Here is a 26,203-nt window from a genome sequence, read left to right on the forward strand (position 1 = left end):
TTTCAGATTTTTCTTGAAAATATCTAGTGAGGCGGCAGAGCGAAGCTCTACGGGGAGCTTGTTCCAAAGTGAAGGGGCAGCGATGGCAAAAGCCCTCTGTGAGGTCCATGCAAAGTTTGACCTAGGGACCTCCAACAAATTTGTCCCGGATGTTCTGAGTGTGCGGGGCGGATTATATGGGGAGAGACGGTCCTCCAAGTACCCTGGGCCCAAGCCATTTAGGGCTTTATAGGTCAAAACCCAACACCTTGTATTGAGCTCGGAAGCGAATAGGCAGCCAGTGAAGGTCTTTTAAAATAGGTGTTATATGGTCCGACCTGGAACTGCCAGCGACCAGTCTAGCTGCCATATTCTGCACCATTTGCAGCTTCCGGGTTTGGTACAAGTGTTGCCCCATGTAGAGCGCATTGCAGAAATCTAATCGAGAGGTTACCAAAGCATGTACAACAGATTCAAGGTCCTTACGGTCCAGGTAGGGACGCAACTGTCGTATCAGCCGAAGCTGATAACAAGCACTCCTGACCGTCGCATCCACCTGAGAAGTCAGCTGGAGCGACGAATCAAGGAGCACTCCCAAGCTGCGCACCGAGTCCTTCAGGGGGAGCGTGACCCCATTCAGGACCGGATGACAGATCTCTCCACCCGAAACCGGGGAACCTATCACCAGTACTTCCGTTTTCCCTGGATTCACACTGAGTTTGTTCTCCCTCATCCAGCCCATTACCAACGCCAAGCAGGCATCTAGAGGAGAGATGCCATCCTTAGTTACTGCATCAGTCGGAGACATAGAGAAGACTATCTGGGTGTCATCAGCGTACTGATAACACCACGCCCCGTGTCTCCGGATGATCTCTCCCAGCGGCTTCATGTAAAGAAGAGTTTCTTCCTGATGGAGAATGCTCTGCATTCTCTGAAGATGCCAGCCACAGATGTTGGTGAAATGTCAGGAAGAAACTCTTCTAGAACATGGCCATATAGCCTGAAAAACCCACAAAAAACTTTGAACTTAAGGTTATTACTACTATATAGAAATATGTAATTAACCCTTTGCACAAGAGTCAGTTTAGTATTCAGAAAACATATGTGATATGACTTCCTTTGGACTGTATTACTTCAGAGTTCTTATGACTCTGACTTTGGATGCTGCTCTTAACAGCAGAGGAATGTGAAGAGATCAGAGAGGTCTCAAACCAAAATTACAATCTGAAGAAAAACAACACAGAAACTTATCTAAGGCAGAGCCCATTTCTTGTACTCTGATAGAGACAGGTAAATCAGACTTTTCTTTGAGGACTGTGAATTAATGCTAAGGTAGGCAGCTATTCAGAATTGTTGAATGGAATAGTCTTCATGGAGAGGGAGAGAAAGACTAGAATCTATTTATACTTACCATAGTGCAAGGTTCTAAGACGGAACACAATCCTCTGATATACTTCTCAGTCCTCAGCTTGACAGAGCTAGTCCAGTAATTTGGCAGGTACCAAGATACTAGGCTCCTTTCAATGCTATGATCAGTCCTGCAAATGATGTCTCTGACTTTTATCTGGCACACTATTACCTGAATATCTAAACTTTGCAACAACAATGCAAGCTGGGCAAATACTACCATCAACTCTTGCCTCCCCAAACCACACCACAGATTAGAAAGTTACTTTTAAAATGTAATTAGCTGTGGTTATAGGCCCAAAAGTAGTTAATTGCTGTTATAGTTGCATTTTTATAAATAATTCTTTTTTTCCCTATTTATCAAAAGTAATCAGAATAGTTTCTTCTTTATAATGGTGTTGTGCATCAGACATATGGATTTGTGTCTGTGGGAATCATAATCTCAGAACTTTCTAGACTCTAGAGACTTTTCTGTCTTGCTTCTTTTTCCTTACGTGCACTTGCATTGCCCTACCTTTCTTTTCTGTTTTGTACATCACAGCAGTAACACTTCAGTAGAAATTCACTATATATTTCTTTTAGAAGATTATGGTTTTTAAAAACTTCTTTCATCTTTTGTCCCTCATTAGAGACATTTCATCTGCTTTTTTCTATTCTTCTCTTGCTGACTCTGTGCCCAGTGGACTGTAACCTTAATAAGCCTTCTTTAAATGCTGTATGTGAAATGAAGATTCTTATGGATCACCATGAGAAGCACTTGCTGTGTTTATGGGAACATCACACCATAGTCTTGGTAAATTTTCCGAAGTTTTACTAGTCAAACCCATCAGAATCATATTTCATGTTTGAGACTTGGTGTCTGGCAGCATATTATTGACTCCATTGTTCCACCTGAAAGGACTAACAAAGTTGTGGGACTTTTATACAGATTCCCAACCACTTTCATGAGCTCTGTGGAAGAATCAACTTAAGGATTTGAATATAAACTGGCTTATGTAGTACAAGGTTGATGATTTCATCAGGCAACCACATGTTGAAGCTCAAGTTTTATGAGAGCTTACTCCATCTGAAATTTTGTTAGACATGAAGCATGGTCATGTTAAGAAATGCGTCTCCCATTTGATTGTTTCCAATATGAGCCCTTCAGATGGTCTCAGAAAGGCATTGGGAACCAATGGGATATTTGCCTATACAGTTGGCCTTCCGTTTCTGCAGGGGATCCATTCTGGACACCCGTGCGTGAATGGAGGCTCGCATATATTCAAGCCTTATAGGCTTGAAAACAGTGGAGGCCACCCTCTGCGGGTAATCGAGGTCACGGATCCGAGAACCACAAGTTAGGAGGGCAACTGTATAAGAAAATATGGAATAATATATCAGGCAAATTCCCCTTCAAAAGTGTTTCTGAGTCATAAGGAGAAGCACATTAAAAAAACTCCAAGTAAATAATATCTGACTCCAGTGTGACTTTTACACAGAGACCCAACTCTTTCCCAGTAGAGATTCAATCTTGTTTGTGAGGTGATTAAATTAAGGGTTCCTAGCAATATTATGGGACCAGGATTCAAATTTCTGGCTGGCCATACAGGAAATCCACTGGTGACCTTGGGCAACTCACACTCAGCCTCAGAGTAGGGCACTATCTTGCCAAGAAAACTCAGTGAAAGGGTTGGCATAAGTTTGAAACGACTTGATGGAATACAAAGCAACAAGCAATATTTATGGTGATTCTATAGTAAGTTATCTAAATTATGGGAAGCTATCTTTTCTTAAATAAAAAATATCATTAAGCAGCATCTTACAAAGACTCCAGAACGGGCTATCCTGGGTTTTTAGGAGACAATGCAGAGGCATCTCACAAACCCTTTATTAGTACCTGCCAAATTGATCATCATCTGAGTCTGGAAAGATTTAAAGGAGATACTTGTGATCTGGCATAATAACATATGGCAACTAGTAATGATTGGAAAATAATAATAATAATATGTTTTATTTATAGACCGCTATTCCGCGATGATCATAGCGGTGTACAGTAAAATCATTAATACAATAAAAATACAGTTAAAGGAGGGAGAAGTCTCATCCTTCAGGCAGTCCAAGATGTTGCTGGTCTGCCTGCTGGCTCCCTCTGAGGCCGAGATGACAGTTGAGGAGGGAGGGGCCTCTTCCTTCAGGCAGTCCAAGATGTTGCTGGGTCTGCCTGATGGCTCCCTCTGAGGCCGAGATGACAGTTGAGGAGGGAGGGGCCTCTTCCTTCAGGCAGTCCCTGATGTTGCTGGTCTGCCTGATGGCTCCCTCTGAGGCCGAGATGACAGTTGAGGAGGGAGGGGCCTCTTCCTTCAGGCAGTCCAAGATGTTGCTGGTCTGCCTGATGGCTCCCTCTGAGGCCGAGATGACAGTTGAGGAGGGAGGGGCCTCTTCCTTCAGGCAGTCCCTGATGTTGCTGGTCTGCCTGATGGCTCCCTCTGAGGCCGAGATGACAGTTGAGGAGGGAGGGGCCTCTTCCTTCAGGCAGTCCCTGATGTTGCTGGTCTGCCTGATGGCTCCCTCTGAGGCCGAGATGACAGTTGAGGAGGGAGGGGCCTCTTCCTTCAGGCAGTCCCTGATGTTGCTGGTCTGCCTGATGGCTCCCTCTGAGGCCGAGATGACAGTTGAGGAGGGAGGGGCCTCTTCCTTCAGGCAGTCCAAGATGTTGCTGGTCTGCCTGATGGCTCCCTCTGAGGCCGAGATGACAGTTGAGGAGGGAGGGGCCTCTTCCTTCAGGCAGTCCAAGATGTTGCTGTGTCTGCCTGATCTCTCCCTCTGAGGCCGAGATGACAGTTGAGGAGGGAGGGGCCTCTTCCTTCAGGCAGTCCCTGATGTTGCTGGTCTGCCTGATGGCTCCCTCTGAGGCCGAGATGACAGTTGAGGAGGGAGGGGCCTCTTCCTTCAGGCAGTCCCTGATGTTGCTGGTCTGCCTGATGGCTCCCTCTGAGGCCGAGATGACAGTTGAGGAGGGAGGGGCCTCTTCCTTCAGGCAGTCCAAGATGTTGCTGGTCTGCCTGATGGCTCCCTCTGAGGCCGAGATGACAGTTGAGGAGGGAGGGGCCTCTTCCTTCAGGCAGTCCCTGATGTTGCTGGTCTGCCTGATGGCTCCCTCTGAGGCCGAGATGACAGTTGAGGAGGGAGGGGCCTCTTCCTTCAGGCAGTCCCTGATGTTGCTGGTCTGCCTGATGGCTCCCTCTGAGGCCGAGATGACAGTTGAGGAGGGAGGGGCCTCTTCCTTCAGGCAGTCCCTGATGTTGCTGGTCTGCCTGATGGCTCCCTCTGAGGCCGAGATGACAGTTGAGGAGGGAGGGGCCTCTTCCTTCAGGCAGTCCAAGATGTTGCTGGTCTGCCTGATGGCTCCCTCTGAGGCCGAGATGACAGTTGAGGAGGGAGGGGCCTCTTCCTTCAGGCAGTCCAAGATGTTGCTGTGTCTGCCTGATCTCTCCCTCTGAGGCCGAGATGACAGTTGAGGAGGGAGGGGCCTCTTCCTTCAGGCAGTCCCTGATGTTGCTGGTCTGCCTGATGGCTCCCTCTGAGGCCGAGATGACAGTTGAGGAGGGAGGGGCCTCTTCCTTCAGGCAGTCCAAGATGTTGCTGTGTCTGCCTGATCTCTCCCTCTGAGGCCGAGATGACAGTTGAGGAGGGAGGGGCCTCTTCCTTCAGGCAGTCCCTGATGTTGCTGGTCTGCCTGAAGGCTCCCTCTGAGGCCGAGATGACAGTTGAGGAGGGAGGGGCCTCTTCCTTCAGGCAGTCCAAGATGTTGCTGGTCTAAAATTAACTAACACACTTCAGATTTCAAAAGGAAAGAAAGAAAAACACAATTTTATTGTCATTTGGAATTGCTTTCTTGATTATAAGGTCGGAAGGAGACAATATTAATCTAACAAAGGCATTCAAGTCACTTTAGCTAACTCTGTGAGGGAACACTTTTGATATATTTTATATTTGTATGGCTCTGTAATTGATGAATTGAAATGTGAAACAGGGTGGCATGGAGCCACCCCTGTTTCAGCCAGATTGGGGCTGGGGCAAGCGCACACCACAACCCCAATCTGGCCTTCCCAGGGCACAAAAAGGAGCCGCTTTTTGTGCCCTAGAAAAGGCACCATTGCCGTGTTGCCATGGCTTGGCGGTGCTCCTTTGGTGCTGCTTTGTATGGATGCAGCTCTGGAGGAGTGCCATGACAACGTGTGATGTGTGGAGCAGCGCAAAACGTCACAGTGTCCTGGGATGGCAGAGTTGGGGCATGTGTCATATTGATGCAGCATCCCACCTCTGCCTCCAGGCCAGCCTTAATGACGAGTGGGAAGAGGGCCACAATTTGTGCACTGCTACCAGGAAAAAAAAAAGGGGGGGGGGGTAGAGATGATGATATAATTTTAAAATTGAAAAAGAAGTACATCCAATCCCTCATCATTCCAAAATACAACCTGAGAATGTACCTGTAGAATTGAAGGACCATGTAAAGAAACAGATTTGTGATACTAAATGTAAATGATAGGAAATCTAGACAATTTTGGATTGAAACCAGGGGCATGGTCAGGGAAGAATGCAAAAACACACTATTTGTAGCGAAAAAGAAAGAAACCCTGCATTGGATGACAAACAAAACTCTTCAAATGTTAAGGACAGAGAAGCAAAACCAAAAAGTGATAAAAACAGGGTCACACTCCTGAATGCAACTGTTCAGAGACCTATTATTATTATTATTATTATTATTATTATTATACTTTATTTATAAAGCACTGTAGATTTACACAGCACTGTACATACAATCAGTAAGGGGGAAAGATAACTATTATAATAATGCAAAGAAATGCAAGAAAGCAAACAAAAAAGGTAGGAAAAAAACTTATTCCACAGAATCCAAAAGATGAAAGGGAAATTCAAACCAATAATAGGGGTGCTGTATGATCATCAGGGGAACAAAATAAAAGGTAGATGGAAGCATTTCCAATTTCTGTATATGGTTGTGAAAGTAAGATTGTGAAGAATTGGAGTGTAGTGCAGTCTCCTTCCTTAGAGGTCTTTAAACAGAGGCTGGATGGCCATCTGTCGGGGATACTTTGATTTAGATTTCCTGCATGGCAGAATGGGGTTGGACTAAGTGGCCCTTGCGGTCTCTTCCAACTATGATTCTATGAGAAAGCTGATAGAAAGAGAACTGAAACATTTGAATTGTAGTGCTGGAGAAGAGTTCTATAGATTCTATATAGATAGATAGATACCGTGGAAAAAGAAAAGAAAAATCAGTGGGTCTTAGAGCAAATGAAGCCTGAAATTTTCCTAGAAGCCAAGATGATCCAAATGAGATTGTCATACTGTATTTTATACAACCATGAGACATGACTCACTGAAAAAGATGCTAATGCTTGATTAAGTGGAAGGCAGTAGGAAAAGAGGGAGACAGCACTACAAGCGGATTGACTCAGTCAATAAAGACACAGTGCTGAATTTGCAAAAGCTGAGCGGAGGAGTTGATGACCAGGGCTTTTGGAGATCATGGGGTCTCTATAAGTTGAAGTGAACTTGATGTCAAACAACAATAACAAAAAATTACTAATTATTATGTGGCCATGTATGCTAAACAGAAAACTTATCTAGTTCATCCCCATGGAAGATCTGTTTCAATTTTGAGTCTTGATCTTTGAACTTTGCACAAACGTAATGGATGTGGTGGCTGCAAAGCATCAGCTGACTGTGAGACGGTGTCCCACAGCTCCAAAGTACTTAGGTCATCCTAGTTAGTGCTAGAAAACCTACCCAGAATGCCATGTCATTTCAAATGGTAGCATTTTGTAGGTGTACTGTGTAACACAGTGCTAACCCTCTTAATAATGCCTTCTGTTACCTTCTCATTGCAGGGGAAAGGTTTTAGAGTTTTTGTTTTTGTTAAAAATATATTTCACTGCTCTCTTCGCTGCCCTTTTATCTGGTTCTGGCGTCCTCTTCTGCCACACTGTTCACTTTGCCAGAAACATTTCCGTCATTATCTTAAGAGTCTAGTGCTTCATAGGACTCCCATCTTGTGTGTGAATACTTATAGATGCACTCTTCACTCATGAAGCAAATTTTGCCTTTATCAATAAAGTTCTTCTCTCAAAATAGCTTTCTTAATAGATGATGGCTTGCTATGCTCCCAAGTAGTTTCCAGCTTCAGAGTGCAGTCCTAGTCATAGCTTATTTGGCATAGGGACAAGGAGCTATTCAGGTTGGATATTATTGTACTTTCCTGCCACGGCTTGTGTCTACTTTTCACCTACCCCAGGAGGTGATTCTCCTTATATTCTGTTCTAATTCCTCAACACTTCTGGAATGCTTACTGCATTCTCTCATTGTAGGGCACAAGCTGTGATGCCTGTTTAAGTATGTCTCAGTAATCATAGTTCAGTGGCTAATGCAGCTTTAACAGCCTTTTTAAGGGATATACAGTGGGCCCTTGTGTTTGGTTCCAAGACCCCGTGGATACCAAAATCCAGGGATGCTCAAGTCCTGTTAAATACAGTGGCATAGTAAAATGGTGTCCCATATATAAAATGGCAAGATCAAGGTTTGCTTTTTGGAATTTATACACTTTTAAAATATTTTCAAGCCGTGGATGGTTGAATCCATGGATACAGAGGGCCAACTGTACGTCTGACTGACTTCTTTGGCTGGCTACCTAATCTCAGCCTTCCATCTTTATTCAATTCTGCTGCCTTGATGCTCATCCTGGTAAGAGCTGTGCAGCCATAAGTTTTGCCTGAATGGCCCTCTCTTCCTTCTTTCTTGAATAAGCTTGCTAATTGCTATCTCTATGTGTGATGCACAGAGTCCATAAATAAGAATAGGTTGCTTACTTGTAACTGCTTCTGTAAGTGGTTATCTGCATCCACACAACCTGTTCTTCTTCCTGTGGTGGTACTTTGGTAGATTTTTAGTTTCCTTGTTTACCTCTTCCTCGGAACTGAAAAGACATGAGCATGAACATAAAGGAGACAGGCTACCACCAAAATTTCTAGAATGTAGAAGGTTCAGTCTTTTGCTCAGGCACATACTGATATGTATGAAAACAGATGATCACAGAACTACAGTTAGAGGTAAGCAACTTGTTCTTACTTAATAAACCTCATATTTGAGATTTTGAGCAACATAAGGCTCAAAACTATAGGTATACTAGGTAACTATATAATTCACCATAAGATGAATTATATAGTTACCTATAAAAGTCAGTTACAGCAGAAAAAGTAATCTCTTGAGTTAGCTGTAATACGATACAGTTAGGCCTTAGGAACAGAAAGTATAGTAATAACAAATAGCTGGTTACTTGTATGAGTTACTTCCAGGCACATGCTTTTCCTCCCTCTCCCCAGCGCCTACCACACATATTTTCTTGCATAAAATATCTTGAATGAGCAAAAAAAGTATCCACTTCACCAGATATATTTAGTTTTCCATGAACAGATGGAGAATAAAACCATAACATTTTCATATCTACATTTGGAAATGGTAAAGGTTCGAGAGGACTGTTCCATGTGTTTTTTTCTAATGAAGTAAAGGAAATAAGAAAGTAAATTATATTACGTTGGAAAGTGCAAGGGGGAAATAATGCAAGTTCAGAATTCATGTTTGCTAATGACTTACTGATTTCAGAGTATTTTTTTTACTTTAAGTGAATGTATATTAATGTATTGCAAAAAGTATGTTAATAAGCTGTTTTTGTTATGAGCAATGGCATACTGACATAGGAATAAACAGATACTGGAAGTAGTCTTATAGCTGAATCCTATACATGTTTACTCACAAGTAGGTCCTACTGAGTTCATTGTGGCTTATTGGCACGTAAGTGGGTATAGGATTAAAGCCTTAAAGATGCTAATTGCATTTGTTGTGCATTGGGAAATTAATTACCTCCCCCCCCCCCCCCCAAAAAAAAATGAGGCAAATGCTAAAGCAGTTCAATTGTGAGTTAATTTTTTTTATTAGTCTAGGTGACAAGGTTTTAAAATGAAAATTATTTTTTAATTTACTAGAAATTACTTTTTCTCACACTAGTAAAATCCATTCTACATCTACAGGAAGAAGAAACAGGTGATGTTCCCAATGCATTCTAGTTTAGCTTATGTATATAACTAAATGGAGATGGATCCACTTAGTGCAACAAGTTTGACAGTTTAAAGAACCATAAATGCATCTTTAAACACATTTATCCATGATTTGTGTTCTGCATCTTTTTCTTAATGACAGGATCTAGATAAAACTCAGGAGGAGATAAAGAAACATCATGCAAACATCAGTGAGCTGAAGAAAAACTTTATGGAATCTGTCCCTGAACCACGGCCAAGTGAATGGGACAAGCGCTTGTCAACTCATTCTCCCTTTAGGACCCTTAACATCAATGGACAGATTCCTACAGAAGCAGAAGGAGTGAGTACTTTATGTAACATGAAATTAATAATAGTTTGGCTGTGCTCTTAATTAAACTGATTTTTTATTCTCCCTAGAGATACATAGAAAACAAAAACAAAAAAATTCAAAAGTTAATTGAGACTGTTTATGGTTTTGTTATTGATTCATTTTATCTATATTGAGTGGGATATATTTTCATATCTATCTCAATGAACAGAGTTCATGGGTGAAAGCAGAAAGCATTTACTGAAGATGGGGTTCAGTACACTAGCAGCCCATTGCCAGATCTAAATCTACAACAAGTTTTGTTTCTGTAACCTTTGAACACTTTCCCCTGTTTCCCACACAGTACCAGGTGGATTCCCACATAACAATCCCTCACTACTGCTCACTTCTTCCCACACACACTTTTCTAACATGGCTACAGTACAGCTAAATAAGCCTAACTTAAAATAGAAGAGAGCTCTGTGGGGAGACTCTGACATCCATCCACCACCATCACCCCTCCAAAGACAAACTCCTCATCCAAACTGAAGCTCAGAAATAAGTAACTATGGCGCGTTACAGACCGCCCAGAAGGGGCAGTCTCGCGCCGCTGCCGGTTGCTCCGTGAGGGAGCCGTAGCAGCCAAACCGCGCGGCTTCCTTGCGGAGCAAAAAGAAGCCCCCAAATGGCGCTTCTTTCCGCGGTGCAAATATGGCGCCGCGAGGCGCCAATGGCGCACTCACAGCGTCATATGTGCCGCCATTTTGTACGGACTGGGTCCGTAGTAGGGTTAGGAGCGTCCGGAAGGGACACCCCTTTCTAATCCTAATACGGACCCAGTCCGTACTTTATGCCCGTTTGTAACGGGCCACAGTCACCATGAAATGAACTGTACAGGTTAGAAAAACAAACATGGTTAGCATTCAGTCAAAACACATCAGCCAGGCCCAGACTTGTTAGGGTACTTCTGTACCCAATTTAGGGATACATACATACATGAGAGTCCTCCACCCACTCTGAATGTCCCATGGGAACATGTTTCCACTGTACAAAACATTTGAGATGGCTCTTTTGCCATCTTGAGTCCAATATTTGCTTGATCTCAAAGTGGTGTTGGTAACCAGCCATCAGAGGTGGCACAGCAGGAGGAACTTAATGCCACACTTTCAATATGTCTGAAGGATTCAACAGATTAGAATGAAATACAGGATGTACATGATGATAGGTTTTACGTACGCTTAACTCTACTGCCATGGCACTGACAATCCTTGTTATGGGCAAAGGGCCAACATTCTTAGTTCCCAGTTTCTTTGAAAGTTGCAAACATTTTAAAAATTTGGTTGACAGAAAAACTAAATCTCCCACTTTAAATTTTATTTACATTTAATCCATCAGACTAGCCCCGATGGAACTGGTCCTGCCTGTTTACTCCCTCGCAGGTCGAAGGATGACAGTTATCATGGAGGAAGGGTTCTCTTTCTTCAGACTAGCCCTGATGGAGCTGGGCCTGTCTGTTCACTCCCTCACAGGCCAAAATACGACAGTTATCATGGAGGGAGGGCTCTCTATCTTTAGACTAGCCCTAATGGAACTGGGCCTGCCTGTTCACTCCCTCACAGGCTGAAGGATGGCAGGTTTTTTCACTCTAGTGTCCTTTTCGGTATTCACATTTTAAATTTTAACATGTCAATGCACAACCTAGAGGGGTGAATGTCCTATATTCTGGCAAACAGCATTGTTCCAAGGCACCTCTGCAAAGAGCAGAAGATCCAACCAGTTGTTTTGCTAAAAATTCAGCATCGCTTCTAAAGTATTTCTTGAAAATCTGATTAACTCTTAGTCTTACTGTCCATATGTGGCTGGTGGGCTGAACTCAAACCTTTTTCAGCACCTAACAGTTTCTAACAGTTTCAAAAAAGCTTTCCAAAACACAGAGGTGAATTGGACTCCCCAGTCTAAGATGACCTTGTTGGAGACCCCATCTATTTTATATATGCGCTGTACTAACATTTTGGCTAATTCAGGAGCCATTGGAATTGAGGTAGAGGGTGCAAAATACTCTTGTTTTCAAAACAAGGCTATTACTACCCAAATTCTAGTTAATGTGGGCATTGTGAAATTAGAGCCAGTTCACCACAGGACAATTGTATGAGCTCTCACAAGGGCTACCATAAATTGCTGGATCTTTACATGTTTTCCAACCTCCATGCACACCGGTGTATTGTAAGAGTGAACAAGGACCTTAGCTGCCATCTATCTGGGTAAATTTAATGGGGGTTGTAAAGAGACCTTTGAGACTAACTTAAAGAAAGAATTTGGCAACATAAGCATTTGTAAACTTAAATTTACTTCCTCAGTTGCATTTATGGGGGCTGGCAATTCCTCTATCTTCAGGCCCAGTCTGGTAAATGTGTCAGAGTACATTAATTACCTAGTGCAGACAGAGTCTACCATGCTGACAATCTCCATATTTCCTCTTCCCTCTTGGGCCCTCAGTCATACCTAGATAAAGATGAGTGCGGTGCAGCCAATCACCATGGTCTTGAGACACCCATTGTCTGGGAGTTGCTTTGTTGTCCTCACCTGCTGCTTATTGTCATTTAGGGCAGGCTCCAGTCTTTTCCAAACAGCTCTGCATTGCTCTCCCTCTGAATGGACACTCTGGAGGATCCACAATGGATCCTCCACTGCCTGGGTGATCACCAACGTGGTGCTTCTTTGCTTCTGAACTGCTGATATCTCTAGTTGGTCTTTCTCTTTGAAATCTTATTCTCAGCATAGTCAGTCAGTGTAGCTGAGGTTGTCGTAGGGCAGTTGGCACTTCAGTAACCCTCTCTGCTACAGCACAGACACATCCCCAGGCGCATCTACTTTTCATGCTTCCACTCCACCAAGTTAGGCTGAGTGGCCTTCTTGGTGGCACCACTTCCTTCTCCTGGCTTAGATCCCCACAAAGTCCTCTGTTTGACACTCGGTGACTTCACACTCGGTCTCATAGCTTCCACCTGTCCCGCTAGCCACACCCTGCCACCTAGGGTGCCTGGGTTCCTTTGCGGTAGCGACCACTCCAGGATGTCCAGGTTCATGCTGTCTCAGAGGTACTGGATCATGAAGGTCTCTGATTAATTGAATATGCAGCCCACAAGGCATATCCGTTGCATACTTAGCCATCAATCTGCTTCCCTGCTACAGTGGATGGATGTTGGTGTGGGCTTTTCTCTTACCAGAATGAGTCCTCAAACCAGGCTTGAAGGCTGGTAATGAAGGCATTGAAGACGCACAGCTCCATTATCCCTTGTGTCATACAGGCCGACCAACCACTCTGTTGTCTCTTCTTCTAGCTGCGCTAATACATAGCAAACTTTGGCAGCCTCTGACCAGGTGTACTCCCTTCACACATGAAGCCTTTGACTTGAGTCCAGAAGAATGACAGCTTTTAGTCCCCACTGAAAGCAGCATTTAAGTGCTGCTTAGTGTATGGGGCCAGGAGCAGTTGGTGCTGGGTGGCCTTACAGCCATCAACCAAAGTCTCTGTGAGATGTCCTGTGTCCCCTCCATTGTCAGAGGCTTTGTTCTCCTGTTCTTCCAGTGTTTTTGCTGCCAGCTTCCTCTGCACTGACAAACTGGCCCAAGGTTACTTGGACACAACGTTTGAGCTCTTTCATCTTGGTACACACACTCTGTAATTCTGTCTCCAGCTACCTGCGGCTGGTCTCTCACAGGTGGAACAGACTGAAGGCTGCTTGGTCTCAGAGCAACAATCCAGGTGCCTTCTGCAGCTTTCCATAACTGGGACCCACAGCCATTGGTAACTGGCTGCCACAACTGAAGGAGTCTTCAGGCGGGTCAGTACTGACTAATTTTGCCAGTTCACCTGCAGCTGCATGACATCCTTTTTCTTTTTGTCCTCAGGTTTGGCATCTGGGTCTCTACCCTCACTGGCTAAGTTTATTTGGGGTTCATTCACTGAAGACATGGTTACTTACGGGAAAGCCCTACATTTAGTTTAGATCTGGCAATGTGCAGTATCCTGTCTCTATCTAACTCAATGAACAGATTTCATGGGTGAAACCAGAAAGCGTTTATTGAGGATCAGGTTCAGCACAGTAGCAGCCCATTGTCTGATCTAAAGCTAAAGCATACGTTTTGCTTCTATAACCCCCCACAAACACACAACTCTCCCAACAGCCGACCTTCTTTCCCACTCAGTACAAGGCAGCTGTATGATCTTGGTTCCCACATAACTGCTGCTCCTGCAGCTGCTCACCCTTCCACAGAGACTCTTAACTTCTAACCTGGCTATAGCACAGCTAAGCAGGTCTAACTTAACATGGCAGAGTTCTGAGGGGTGACTCAGACATCCTCGCTGAAACATTTGTCATGGACTTCAAACCACTTTTCTTGAAGTGATTCTTTCTCACATCTGTACGATTGCTGAAGAAGTAAAGGGGTTGAAAAATCATAACATGGCACATGATAACATTTTATTAGTAGCACATAAGACCCACATTAATGGACAAACCCAAAAGACAAAGACAAATCTCAACTGTGATTTACTGTCACCACAGGCAAGTGTATCAGCTTTCCAGATAGTATCATCTAGATTCTGTATTACTAACAAAATGTTTTTGATGTAATTGCCAATCTAAAAAGTATACTTTGTGGTATGATTGTAGTTAGATAAGATTGAATCCAAATGTGACTACCACACAGAGAAGCATAAGAACCTGCCTGTTATAGTGCTGTAAGAGTTACTGTACAAGTATTCTAGAATAATGTTAGCAGCTGTATCTCTTAGACCTTTGCTTCTTGGCTCCAGCCCAATAATATTGAAGTGATATTGAATAATACACACTTATATTAAATTTTATATTAATGTTTCCATTGTAATAGGCATAGATGTTTTTAATACTGAAGTAATCGTCGTTTCATGAACTACTTCTAATTATTTCACAGGGAAAGGGTTTGGGCTGGGTGTTTTTTTTAACAGTTCAGTGTAATTTCATTTTCATTGAAAGATAAAAATGTGAATTGCAGAATATATTGATTATAGTGGTGAAATCGCATGCAGAACCTTTAATGATTTGCTGGTGGAGACTGATTAGAACAAATGGACTGTGGAATGCTGTTGAATACATATCACAAAAGGATTGCTTGCTGGTCAGCAGTGATCATGAGAAAGAGAAGTTATTTATGCATTCTTTTTTGAGAGCAGAGAGCAGTGCTAAAGAATGTTGACTCATTTCTTGGCTTCACTCTGATTTGTGTGTAAACGTTATGTCAGTAACAACATCAATTGGTGGACTTCTCTTAGAAGAAATAATTAACCGTTGTAATAAAGAGGCATTCTCAGGCATCTGTATCTTGTCTGTTAACTTCTGCCTTAAACAGAATGAGTAGTGCATTATGATTAGCAATCACTAGTAACTGATTTTTTAAAAAAAATTAACTGTTTCATTATTATTATTATTATTATTATTATTATTATTATTTGCAAGACAACTGAACTTTCCATACTTTGTGCCAGGTCAAGAAAGCCACATTTCAGTCCTGTGGGAGACAGGTTGGTGGGCCAGAGGTAAAGCTGCTGTTTTGATATGTGCTTCTGAAGTAGATTTTTGCTAATGTAATGGCACTGAGCAAAATGAAAACCCTCAACAGCAGTTGCTGAGTGACATTTTCTTTTGGCTGCCTTTTAAAGTAATTTCATCTCTCACAGCCTCCTGATCTAACACCTTTTAAAGACTTGCACTGCTGCAAGCTTTTGCAGCTTTTCAGTTTTTTAGTGCATGGCTGGTTGACAAAGTTGCATGAAGATGTTGCCATATATTTGGCGAGAAAGAGCAATGATGAAGGTTTAACTGTACCCTATTCTTTTTATGTTGTCTTCCTCTCTTTTTCCTGTTTTTTGTTTTAACTCTCATGTTACTTTTGTATTATATATCATTTCTTTCTTGCTGCCCAGCCTCCCAGCTACTTTCTTCCTGCTACCCACCACTTAGGGGTGTGCAAAGACCCTGTCCCCAAATATCAAGCTGATCATAGAAGACTGACTCAACTGAAAGAGCTTAGAGCCAAATTTTTCTTGTCTTAGATAGGTCCGTCATTTACCATGCATAGCAAAAATAATGGGATACAAATGTCTTTTTAACAGATTAAAACAAGATTTTCCCACAAGTTTTCCAATCTGTACTCAGTTTTCATATAGGATTGCAACATTATTTATGTTGTTTTTCTTTATTTACACACAAGTGACACAAATAAAATGTATATTTTATCCATTCTTTCTAACCTTGCTAGTAAAATAATGATTTCATTTTCTTGATTTTTAAGATTCTGAACACTTTGCACTTTAACTACAGTATAGTTTTGATGCAGAAGTTTTTGATACTCTCTTTCCATGGCAATACCATTTACAAACCTTAAATAATTATATTTGCACCACAGTTTAGGTGTGATGTATAACAAATATTATAAAGCCATTTTGAAGATTAGTGCAGTGTAGACTGTTAATGACCAATATAAGCATATTTATAATGCATCAAGATGATAATTTCACACATTTTCTGTAATCTAACTTTCAAAGATATATTTCAGTATACACGTGGAATTGAGATGAGAGAACTGTTGGCAACAGAGGACTAATTCATTTATTTGAAAGCAGTTTGTTTCCCCAAGAAATTTGGCCCCGTGTACAAAATTATTGAAGCACCAGCAGAGCATATCTTGATTCTTATTTAGTCTGAGGCAATTTCTGTGACTTTTGTCATTGCACATCCCCAAGTAACATTTTTGAGCACTTTCCATCTGTCATTTTGTTCATCTCTCTGTCTTCTCTTGATCTTCTACCATGAAAGCAGACACAGGAGCATCTTCTGTTAGTTCAGAATGAAGACAATATTAAAAAGCAAGACACAACTACTGAGGGAACTTTGTCCCAGCAAGCAAGTGAAGAAATCCAGGGAAAGATTTCTATTCCAATTCCTGAGGATCAGAAATCAGTCAAAATATGCCACCTGTACTCTAGAGGTTTTCCTTCTCCACATGTTCGTTTTATGATGTCTTTTTTGGTGATCCTTGCATTGACAGTGTGGTGGCTGGTTTTTCTGTGATTTTGAAAATGGAGGGGCTTGTATGAAACAACTTCAAGGGTAATGCTCTTCAACTCCTGAGTGAAGCAGCTGTTTTTCCTCCATATTTAGCTTGTTTTTATAGTACAGGATCCCAGAGAGTCTTCTGAAATTCCTCTTTAAAAACACATACATACCACATTGTCATTGTGCAACATATAGTAGATCTAGTGGTATCATATCATGAACACAGTGGATCATCAGGCAGGCTGCACTGCAAAAAATGTTCAGGAGTTGTGACAAAATGTGTCCTGTTCAGGAGATTTCTAATTTATTTCAAGTGTTCAGCATATGTTTTTATTTTCATAGTTTTGAAGGTCAGCAGCTTGTTGAAAGAAAAAGAATGATGATTTTTATAAAGACCATATCATGCAGTATATTTGGGAATTGGAAAAAATGTAGCAAAACTGTTTTAAAGTCTTAATGTTCAAGACAAAGTTGATTTGAACAGGATTTATTGTAAGGGAGCAAAATAACTGTAGAACTGCTACCTAAATTAAACACAGCACTTCAAAAATTAATTCAGAGGTACGGATCTGTGTGATACAGAGAATTAAGTTAATTCTTTCAGCATAAACTGAAATGCATTTCACACTTGACTATTAAAGCCTTTTCACACATTATCTGAAGACACTTATTTGGGAATTATGTCCCACTTATTAGTATCACATCATGGAGAGGAAGCATGATGCTGGTGGTAACCTGGCAAGAGCTAAAGTTGACTAATACCTTATGCTGCCTGACACTGATGGCAATGGGATATTCTTTCTTTAGCTGCCTTGTGTATAAAACAATACACCAATATACATCTGTTCTTCTTACTGGTATGACTTCAGTAGATGAAAAGATTGTAATTACTGATTTCTTTCTGGGGTGAGTTTAGGACAACAGTAAATCAACAGTTTATTAGAAGCAGAGCAAGACGAGACTTTAATTGCTCTCTTGTCACAATTTCAGTTATTTCTATACTCTTTTCTTCTGTTTTCTCTGTCATACTTATTGAATGGTTTATCTTTCACTGAATTGAATGGTTTATCTTTAACTGTAACAGTTAATCTGTATAGGAGTATAAATATACAAGTTTGTGTCCTATTTTTTGCATGCTTATGTTTACAATTAAGTTGACTCAAACATGTAAAAATACTGTGTAATAACACAGTTCAAACTGTGAATCTAATGTCTACTTATTAACTAATTGTTTTTGTTTAAAACTGTGCATGTTGTTTGACATTTGCTGTACATATAAACCTCTGCGGAGGTCTTTGATATGTACATCATTTATACATTTAAAGGGTAAAATTCAAATTTGGTCCTTCATTGATGCTTTGTGATAACATAGCTAAAAGAAAAGCAACCTATGAAAATGCTGAGAATGTTATAAAAACACAGATGCATTATTCAGCCAAGCAGGGCAACTAGAACTCTGAGGGCAGAAGAAAGGTGTATATGGCAGTTGCTTTGAAATACTAGGTAAGCTGCTTACAAGCAGAGTGTTGGCAAGAAAGAGAAATAATGTTGAGACAAAAAAGGCAGAGATATTCCATAAGAAATATTGGGATATTCTTTAAAATGAATCTGTGGAAAGACCATGATTTTGGAAAATCATGTTTGCATGTTCTATATGGCTTGGCAGACATAAAAAGGAGGGAGAAAAAATGGCAGGGGGCATCTTAATGTTTATGAAAGGTTGAGCATTCTTAATCCAAAATCTGAAATGCTCCAAAATCCAAAACTTTTTGAGTGCCAACATGATGCCACAAATTCAGTGGTTTAATGTACAGAAACTTTGTTTCATGCACAAAATTATTAAAAAAACATTGTATAAAATTGCCTTCAGGCTATGTGTATAAAGTATATATGAAACATAAATTAATTTAATGTTTAGATTTGGGTCCCATCTCCAAGATACCTCAATATGTACGTATATGCAAATACAAGTAGTAAAAAAAAAAATCCAAAAACTACAATATTTCTAGTCCCCATGATTTCAGATAAGGAAACTCAACTTGTACTGAATTATAAATTAATCTAGGCCCAATTTAAATGGGCCTTTGCACCGCCCCTGTCACATGCTAGGGGTTGGCTGAGGACGTAGCATCCATACCGGCCTCACCCCTAGCACGTGACAGGGCGTAAAAATGTAGCATCCGCACGTCCCGGTGCCTTTATGACACCGCAAGTTCACCATTGGCGCCTTGCGGCATCACAAAGGCACCACAAAAGTACCTGCTTTTTGCAGGTTCTTTTTGTTCCACGATGGAGCCGCGCGGTTTGTCTGCTGCGGCTCCCTCGCAGAGCAAACCAAGGCGGCAGGAAACTGCCCTTTTGTGGCGGTCTGTATCCTGCCATTGTTATAAGATACATTTGTATCTGTAGATAAACATCTGTTTCCTGAAAACATCACTGAGGAAGAATTATTTTCACCAGTAACAAATGGCTTAGTTATAATAATGTTCATGAATTTTACTTGAATCATTGTAGATGTTAATATAGGCCACCTCAGAATAAATACAAGACCACTTTAATAATGTTTGATACTGTAAACAGATCAACACAAACATTGTCAAAAAGCATTTCCTCTTAAGCATAAACTGTAATATATTTTGCATACTTTTTACAGCTGAATATTCTATTAATCCAATTGACGTTTTTAGTGTTTTGAACTATTTGTCTTGGAAAAGGAGTCTGTTGGGGAAAATATAAGACTATTGGCCATAAAAGGTGCTCAAGGCCTCACTCTCACAGGTTACCCCAGTTCTCATGTAGACAGCCCACCTGCCGCACGCACATAGGGCACAATTGAAGGTGGCAGCAATGCCTCCCACTCTGTGATGCAGCCAGCTGGCCAACAGTGTCCACCTTGACTGTTCCCTGATCCTTACCAAGAAGGAAAGAGAGAGGTGCTGCCTCCCCTCTCTTATTGCCCCACCCAAGGAAGAAATTAGGAAGGATTGCAGCCAGCAGATTGTGGGTAGGTGAAACCATGGGTACTAGTCCTGTAGGTATACATTCTCGTCTTAGCATTTTCTACACAGAATGCCAAATACTGGAGAGAGGAGAGTGAGAGTTGGATCCACCAAAGAAACATGAAATCTAGGATTAGCTACAGGAGTAGTTAACCAAAGTAAGGGACCAAAAAGCAGAGAAATGGAAGAGAAACTGAAATAAGGTGAAGGATGTTTTTGAAATGTTTTCCTAATTTCTCTTCATTATTTTTTTTTAACTGATTGGAAATTGTCAACTGATGAAGTCGGTCTGAAGCTGGTGGAATCAGGTGGATTTCTCAGGGTAATTTCCACTTGTAGTAATCCTATTCGTCTTTTCTGTGAGATACAGAAATTATCCAGGAAACAGTTGACGCTATCATTTTCATATGCTGTTTTCAACTAAATTCCTTCCATTTGCCTATCAGAGATAATGGGAAAGACTGAACTATAGATAGAACATAAATGACAGAAATCTTTAAAACTTATTCAGGGGTAGTCATGCTGGCCATGCAGCAAAGTAGAACAAAATACAAAATCCCCAAAATGATGCCATACCACACTACATCTCATTTTTAACCACTGAAAGGAAGATTGGAAGTAGTCTCTTCCCCCCCCCCCCCTTTCCTTGTCTCTGTGTTTATTTATAGTTTTGATAACATTTTAATGTACTTTTAACATTTTGAATATGTTGGTATGTATGAAAGTATTTGTGTGTGTGTGCGCGCACACACAAACACACAGAGAAAGAGAGAAATCTGATGTTACCTCCTTAAGAAATGGTTAAACTTATGCAGGTTCTCAATGGAAATTACTTTGCTGCTGCTGCTGCTAATGTATTTGAAATTTTATTGCCTGTGATTTACTGCCTTTTTGTTCCTGGTCCCTACGCCTGTGCCTGCCTTAATATCCTTAGACCATCTTAACTAACAACTGAACTAACATCTGAGTCAAAATGTCAACTTGTGACTCTAACACCATCACTTTTCTTCTTCAGTATTATTTTTAACATCTTTGCCTGATGGAAGAAGTCAGTTTGCATGATGTATTTTGTGGTTTTTGGTTGGCCCAAGTAAGATATCACTGTTTTGTGAGTTTTGTATTTTGTTATAGAGATATTTAAGTAATCTGACCAAGTACTGGTAGAGAGCACATTCTAGCTTCCTCCGTGCTGGTGATGATGGCAAAAGATACAATGCATTTTTGGCACTATTGCATATGTGCAGTTCCTTCTAGCAGAAATTGCCATATGGTTTGAGGTCTTATTCAGCTGATTTCATAGACCTTTTGATGATTTAGATGCTATGCACTTTTAAGAATAAATGAATTACATCTCCTTTGATGTAGGTTCCATGAATTCTTCAGCTCCGTTTTATTAGATGGATTGATGAGGTGTAAGAATATGTTTTAAAAAACCTTTTTTCTACCATTTGATTGCAAACTCTTACACCTTCTGGCTTCTGTCATCTTGCAGGAGAGAAATTATGGGCTGTGTACACATCAGGATAATGTAACAAATGCCTTCTTATGAGAAGAGTGACACACACACACACACACCTGACTCCTCAAACACAATTGATCTGTACATATTATTTTGTTTTTAGGAAGCTGCTCATGCAAGTGGTAGTCATACAACTCAAGTCATTCTTGAATAATACTAATTCGCTAGATCTGTTTTACTCTGATTTTCTTCTTTATTTTGAAATGGAAATTATCTTGATGATGGCAATTAACTGAAAACAGGATGTTTTCAGTACTATAAACTTTGGTATTCTTTTGAAATGGGTATTTGACTGAAAAAAGTTCTCAAATTGCTACAGTCCTACTTAAACAGTCATTTATTAGAGGTAGTGCTGAAAAACTTTTTCAGACCAAAGATACATGCTGTGATTTTCCATAGGACTTTATCTCTTCTCATAAGACACATGGAATTGTAATTGTGGCAGGTGACAAAATTCTAATCTGTATTCTACTTCATGGCCACAGGATGGCATGACGTTATTTGGAATAATCTCTAGGGTGGCTTTCCCCTCATTTTAAGGTTGGTGTAAGATACATTTAACTTCTACTGATTCGTTTCTTTAGGTTACCAAAAATATTCCCATGCTGATTTTATTAGCCTTAGAGCTGGTTTACACCCAAAAAGCTACTGTGGTTCAGGGCATTGTAGCAGTGTGCTAGTTTTTGACACTATGAAACTGTTTGAAACTTAAGAATAGCATAATGTGCTAGAGAACATTTATTTCGAGACTAAGGGCCTGAAAAGACAGGCCAAAATAAAGCTGCTTCAGGTCACTTTGGAAGTGTGATGTTTAAATGACACACACATCTTAAGAGGCCAGAAGCTGTACTGGAGCCTGGCTTTAGCGTGGCTTCCAGCCTCTTAGGACACATGCGTCATTTAAACATCACACTTCCAATGCGGCCCAAAGCAGCTTTATTTTGGTCTGTCTCTTCGGGCTCTATATGAATCCTGATCTTTCTAAAGTCATGTATAGTGCACCTGCACCGTACACGGGCGCACTATATGCGGCTTCAAGCTTATGCTGAAGCCAAGCAAAGATCAAACATATGGTGTGCACATCGCCACCACAAGCACACACCCCATTGTTTTCAATGGGGTGTCAGCATACATGAAATTCCCATTACGGGAATGGCCCACTGTATTACCAAAAGCTAAGAACTGTCTGTTATCAATGTGAAACCAGATGAGCACATGGAGCAGTGGATTCAAAGTACAGGGGAAGAGATTCCACCTAAATATTAGGAAGAACTTCCTGATGGTAAGAGCTGTTCAAAGTGGAACACATTCCCCTGGGGTGTGGTGGGGTCTGCTTTGGAGGTTTTTAAACAGAGGCTGGATGATCATCTGTTGGAAGTGCTTTGATTGTGTCTTCCTGCATGGCAGGGGGCTGAACTGGATGACCCTTGTGGTCTCTTCCAGCTATGATTTTGTATTGGAGTTTATTACTCACTTTGGAAACAGAAAACTTAATTTAATTAGGGCACTTTGAGATAACATTTGGCTGTTTGAAAATACCTTCTAGAGGCCTGTATTTATAAACACTGAACCAAGTGAAGTTCTTTGTATTATAAATGCCTGCTTCTCTGCAGAGTAGATAAAGGAGCGTAGGAGAGTAGATATCCATACAATTTATCATATGTACAGTAAATAATAACAGGTAAACATTACCATTAATCCCATTTGAAATGACTCGGCATCTTTAAAAATAAAGTTGTGATCATTGATGCAAACGGTCTTCATCACAAAAGCTCTTCTGTGTCCACTCAATTTTAATAAAATATGAATTTGCAAATCTATGAAAGTAAGCTTTAGTGTTGCCATCAGTTTCTCTGAATTTGACTATATCCTTGGAGCAAACTGTATTGTAAACTCAGGGAACTTTTCCCTCATTTTGGTTTAAACTTAAAATTAACTGCATGTTTTTGTTTTGTGTTTTATTGATGACTTGATTACTTCCAAGATATTAATCTATTTAGTTGTCAGCATGGTTAACAATTTAAAAATCTTATCAGAATTTCTAAAGCTACTAATTGCAGTTATAATGAATTTTAGCAAAGTACTTGTAGTTTTTGCTGTTGTTGCTTTAAGGTCTAATGCTTCCTTCTGTAAAAACAGAAGAATCAAAAACTGAAATTAGGGATGACTGTTTTCTGCTTCGTAATGCTGCTTGGTCAAGTACATTGACAGCTCTGTAAAGACTGGATATTTTTCATCAATTGGTCTGTGGAATTCTTGCTGGTGAGTGTGGTACGTTATAAAATCAACCCCTGCTAGCCTAAGCACATTTCAGTGTTTCTGCTTTTTCACAGACTTTGCGTTTTGGGGATGACCTAATATTAAGATATCAGGAGCTAGTTAGAATTCCTGACCCAACTTTTTTGAAGTAGATATTTGATATCAAACTGTTTCATGAAAATGAGAATTTAACAGTAATGCATATTTGAATTTGCACTATTTTAAGCATTTTGGTGGCTTTAGTATAGTTGAAACCTCAATGATTGAATAAAGCAAATTCATAGGTATTGTACTTGAAGTACTAAATAACAAAGAAGGATCAATCCCTGACATTTTAACATCAAAAGATATTAGTTTATCCCCTATTTGAATATTTTATTCTGGTTCTTCTTTTTTATACATGTTCTAACTGATCCAAAATAACTGCAAGAATAACATTTCTCTTCTGTGATAGTGAAGATGGTTAAACATGCACAGCTGTGATATACACATAGAGCTGTCATCAGTGTAGCAAATCTGCACATGGTATTTCTATGTGTACATTGGAACTTTGTTATGCAGAAGGAGCAATACCTAACTTTTTAATATTAATATAAATGTTGATATTAACATAGGTACCAGTTGGTAATGTATTAATATTAATATAGGTCCCAGTTAGTATCATCCAGCTATTTTTAGGTTTTAGTTTGCAAAGATATTCTAGGAGCACTGCATCTTGCTATATATTTATATATGACTTCAGGCTATTTTCGTTTTGACTGATTTTACTGTTTGTTTTTAAGTTGCAGTATCTTTGCTTGAAAGCTTGGTAAGATCAGGTGTTTAAATTCCATCACTAACATATGCGTCGATATGAAAGAGAATATATGATCCATTTCAGATCCAAAATCCTAAAGATTTTATGTAGCCTCTTAAAATCTTGGCATACTGGGATAAAGTTCTGGATATATAACAGGAAAGACGCTTTCCACTATCTAACTTTTAAATTCTCTAAGTCAGGCTCTTGATCTTCTTAGAAATTCCAGTAATGCATTCTTATGGAATGTAAATGTGAATCAAACCCTGAGTAACAAAGTACTTAGGTATAAGATTTGAAATTTGCTACAAAATACCTAATCTATATATGACAATAAATATCAAAATGCAGAAGAATTCTGAGAAGTTGACTTGATTGGTTGCAATCAGACAGCAAGAATTGATTTTTACTTCCAACTGATCTTGTCATGCTTCCTCCTGCGCTCCCTCTGAATTGCATGTGGCTGAATATTAGTATTGGAAATTGTTGCTTTAGAGATGTCATTTAGTATACCATTATCCCCGGTGAAAATGGCATTTCAGTACAAATTATTTGGCCAGTTTGTTTACCAAGGATCAGATACAACCGTACAATTGTAAAATAAGAGTCATATGCTATTGGCCACAGTAACTTGCACTTTGCAGCCAGCACTTAAGGGAAAGCTGTTGAATAGCACACATGCTGTGTAACATGTGTATATGGAAGAGGTCATGTTAAGAGTAGGACCATTCAATAGTAAAGCCTATCCTTCTCACATAAGCACATATTTATTGTTCCAAGAGCATTAGGTGGAGGGGATCTTTGGATTAAGACAGAGCAACAACAGATTCTTGCTTTAACTATTGAAGTGAAACAGTTGTTTGTCAAACGTTAAACCCTTGGTTGAGATCATGTACCAATTTGGATACCTAGATTTTCAGCATAAATTAGTTTTAAAACTTCTTACAATTTCCAGCAAGAGTAGACCAGTCAAATTATTAGTATTTATAAAGTATAAATTATGCAATTGATTCCATGGGTCTGTTCTACTTGGGAATTAAAACTGGATTTAGTTGTGTGGACAGTTGATAATATAATAGAATTTAATACAGGAGGATATTATTATTATTAACCTTTATTTATAAAGTGCTGTAAATGTACAATTAGACGGTTCCCTGCCCTTCAGGCTTACAATCTGAAAAGACACGACACAAAAGGAGAAGGGAGTGGTGGTGGGGAAGGGGATGAGGTCCAGCAGTCTTCTCTACCTCCGAGGCCTGGACCAAGGGAGATGGTCTTGAGGGAGGGCTTGGCTTCTTGGAGCTAGTCTGCCTCTCTCTCCCTCAAGATGGAGGATGAAGGGAGGGCTTGTCTTTTTCCAGGCAGGACTGATGGAACTAGCCTGCCTCTCTCTCCCTCAAGATGGAGGATGAAGGGAGGGCTTGTCTTTAGATATCCCCTGGAATCTAAAGGGTCACATCTTCCCTTTTCAGTTTTCCAGAGGCACACATTTCACTAGTTTGGGGAACTGGAAATTGAGCTGATTCATTCCCAGTCTCCTCTAGGGTGTTTTCAGGTTGTGTGCATGCTTGTGATTTTTTTGTTTCAGGTCTGTTAAGCACATTTAAAGCAGTTTTGATAGAGAAAGGATTGGGATTTTGTTAACGAAAGTAGGTGCTTTAGGCTTAATTTGGGGTTGGGTTCTGGAGACAGTAGGGGTCCCAAGGGTGGCATTGGACCTCTGAAAGAATCTCATGCAGCCTATGGG

The 26,203-nt window shown here is 40.5% G+C and overlaps 1 protein-coding gene across 20 annotated transcripts in view; it reads left to right on the forward strand.

The window, feature by feature from the left end:
- LOC149305184 (protein 4.1-like) overlaps positions 1-26,203 on the forward strand; it is a 157,554-nt gene that overhangs the window by 109,943 nt on the left and 21,408 nt on the right. For 9 of the 20 annotated variants that reach the window (XM_089478479.1, XM_089478487.1, XM_089478480.1 and 6 more), the window contains one exon: positions 9,640-9,819. In XM_089478479.1, the coding sequence (XP_089334605.1) occupies positions 9,640-9,819 (180 nt within the window). Of the gene's footprint in view, positions 1-9,639; positions 9,820-15,313; positions 15,365-15,751; positions 15,907-26,203 lie in introns of those variants that run through there. The other 11 variants (XM_089478481.1, XM_089478483.1, XM_089478484.1 and 8 more) reach the window with 4 other exon arrangements.

Source organism: Sceloporus occidentalis, unplaced genomic scaffold (assembly GCF_023333645.1).
Source record: "Sceloporus occidentalis isolate IW3139 unplaced genomic scaffold, rSceOcc1.0.p SCAF_13, whole genome shotgun sequence".
Taxonomy (NCBI): domain Eukaryota; kingdom Metazoa; phylum Chordata; class Lepidosauria; order Squamata; family Phrynosomatidae; genus Sceloporus; species Sceloporus occidentalis.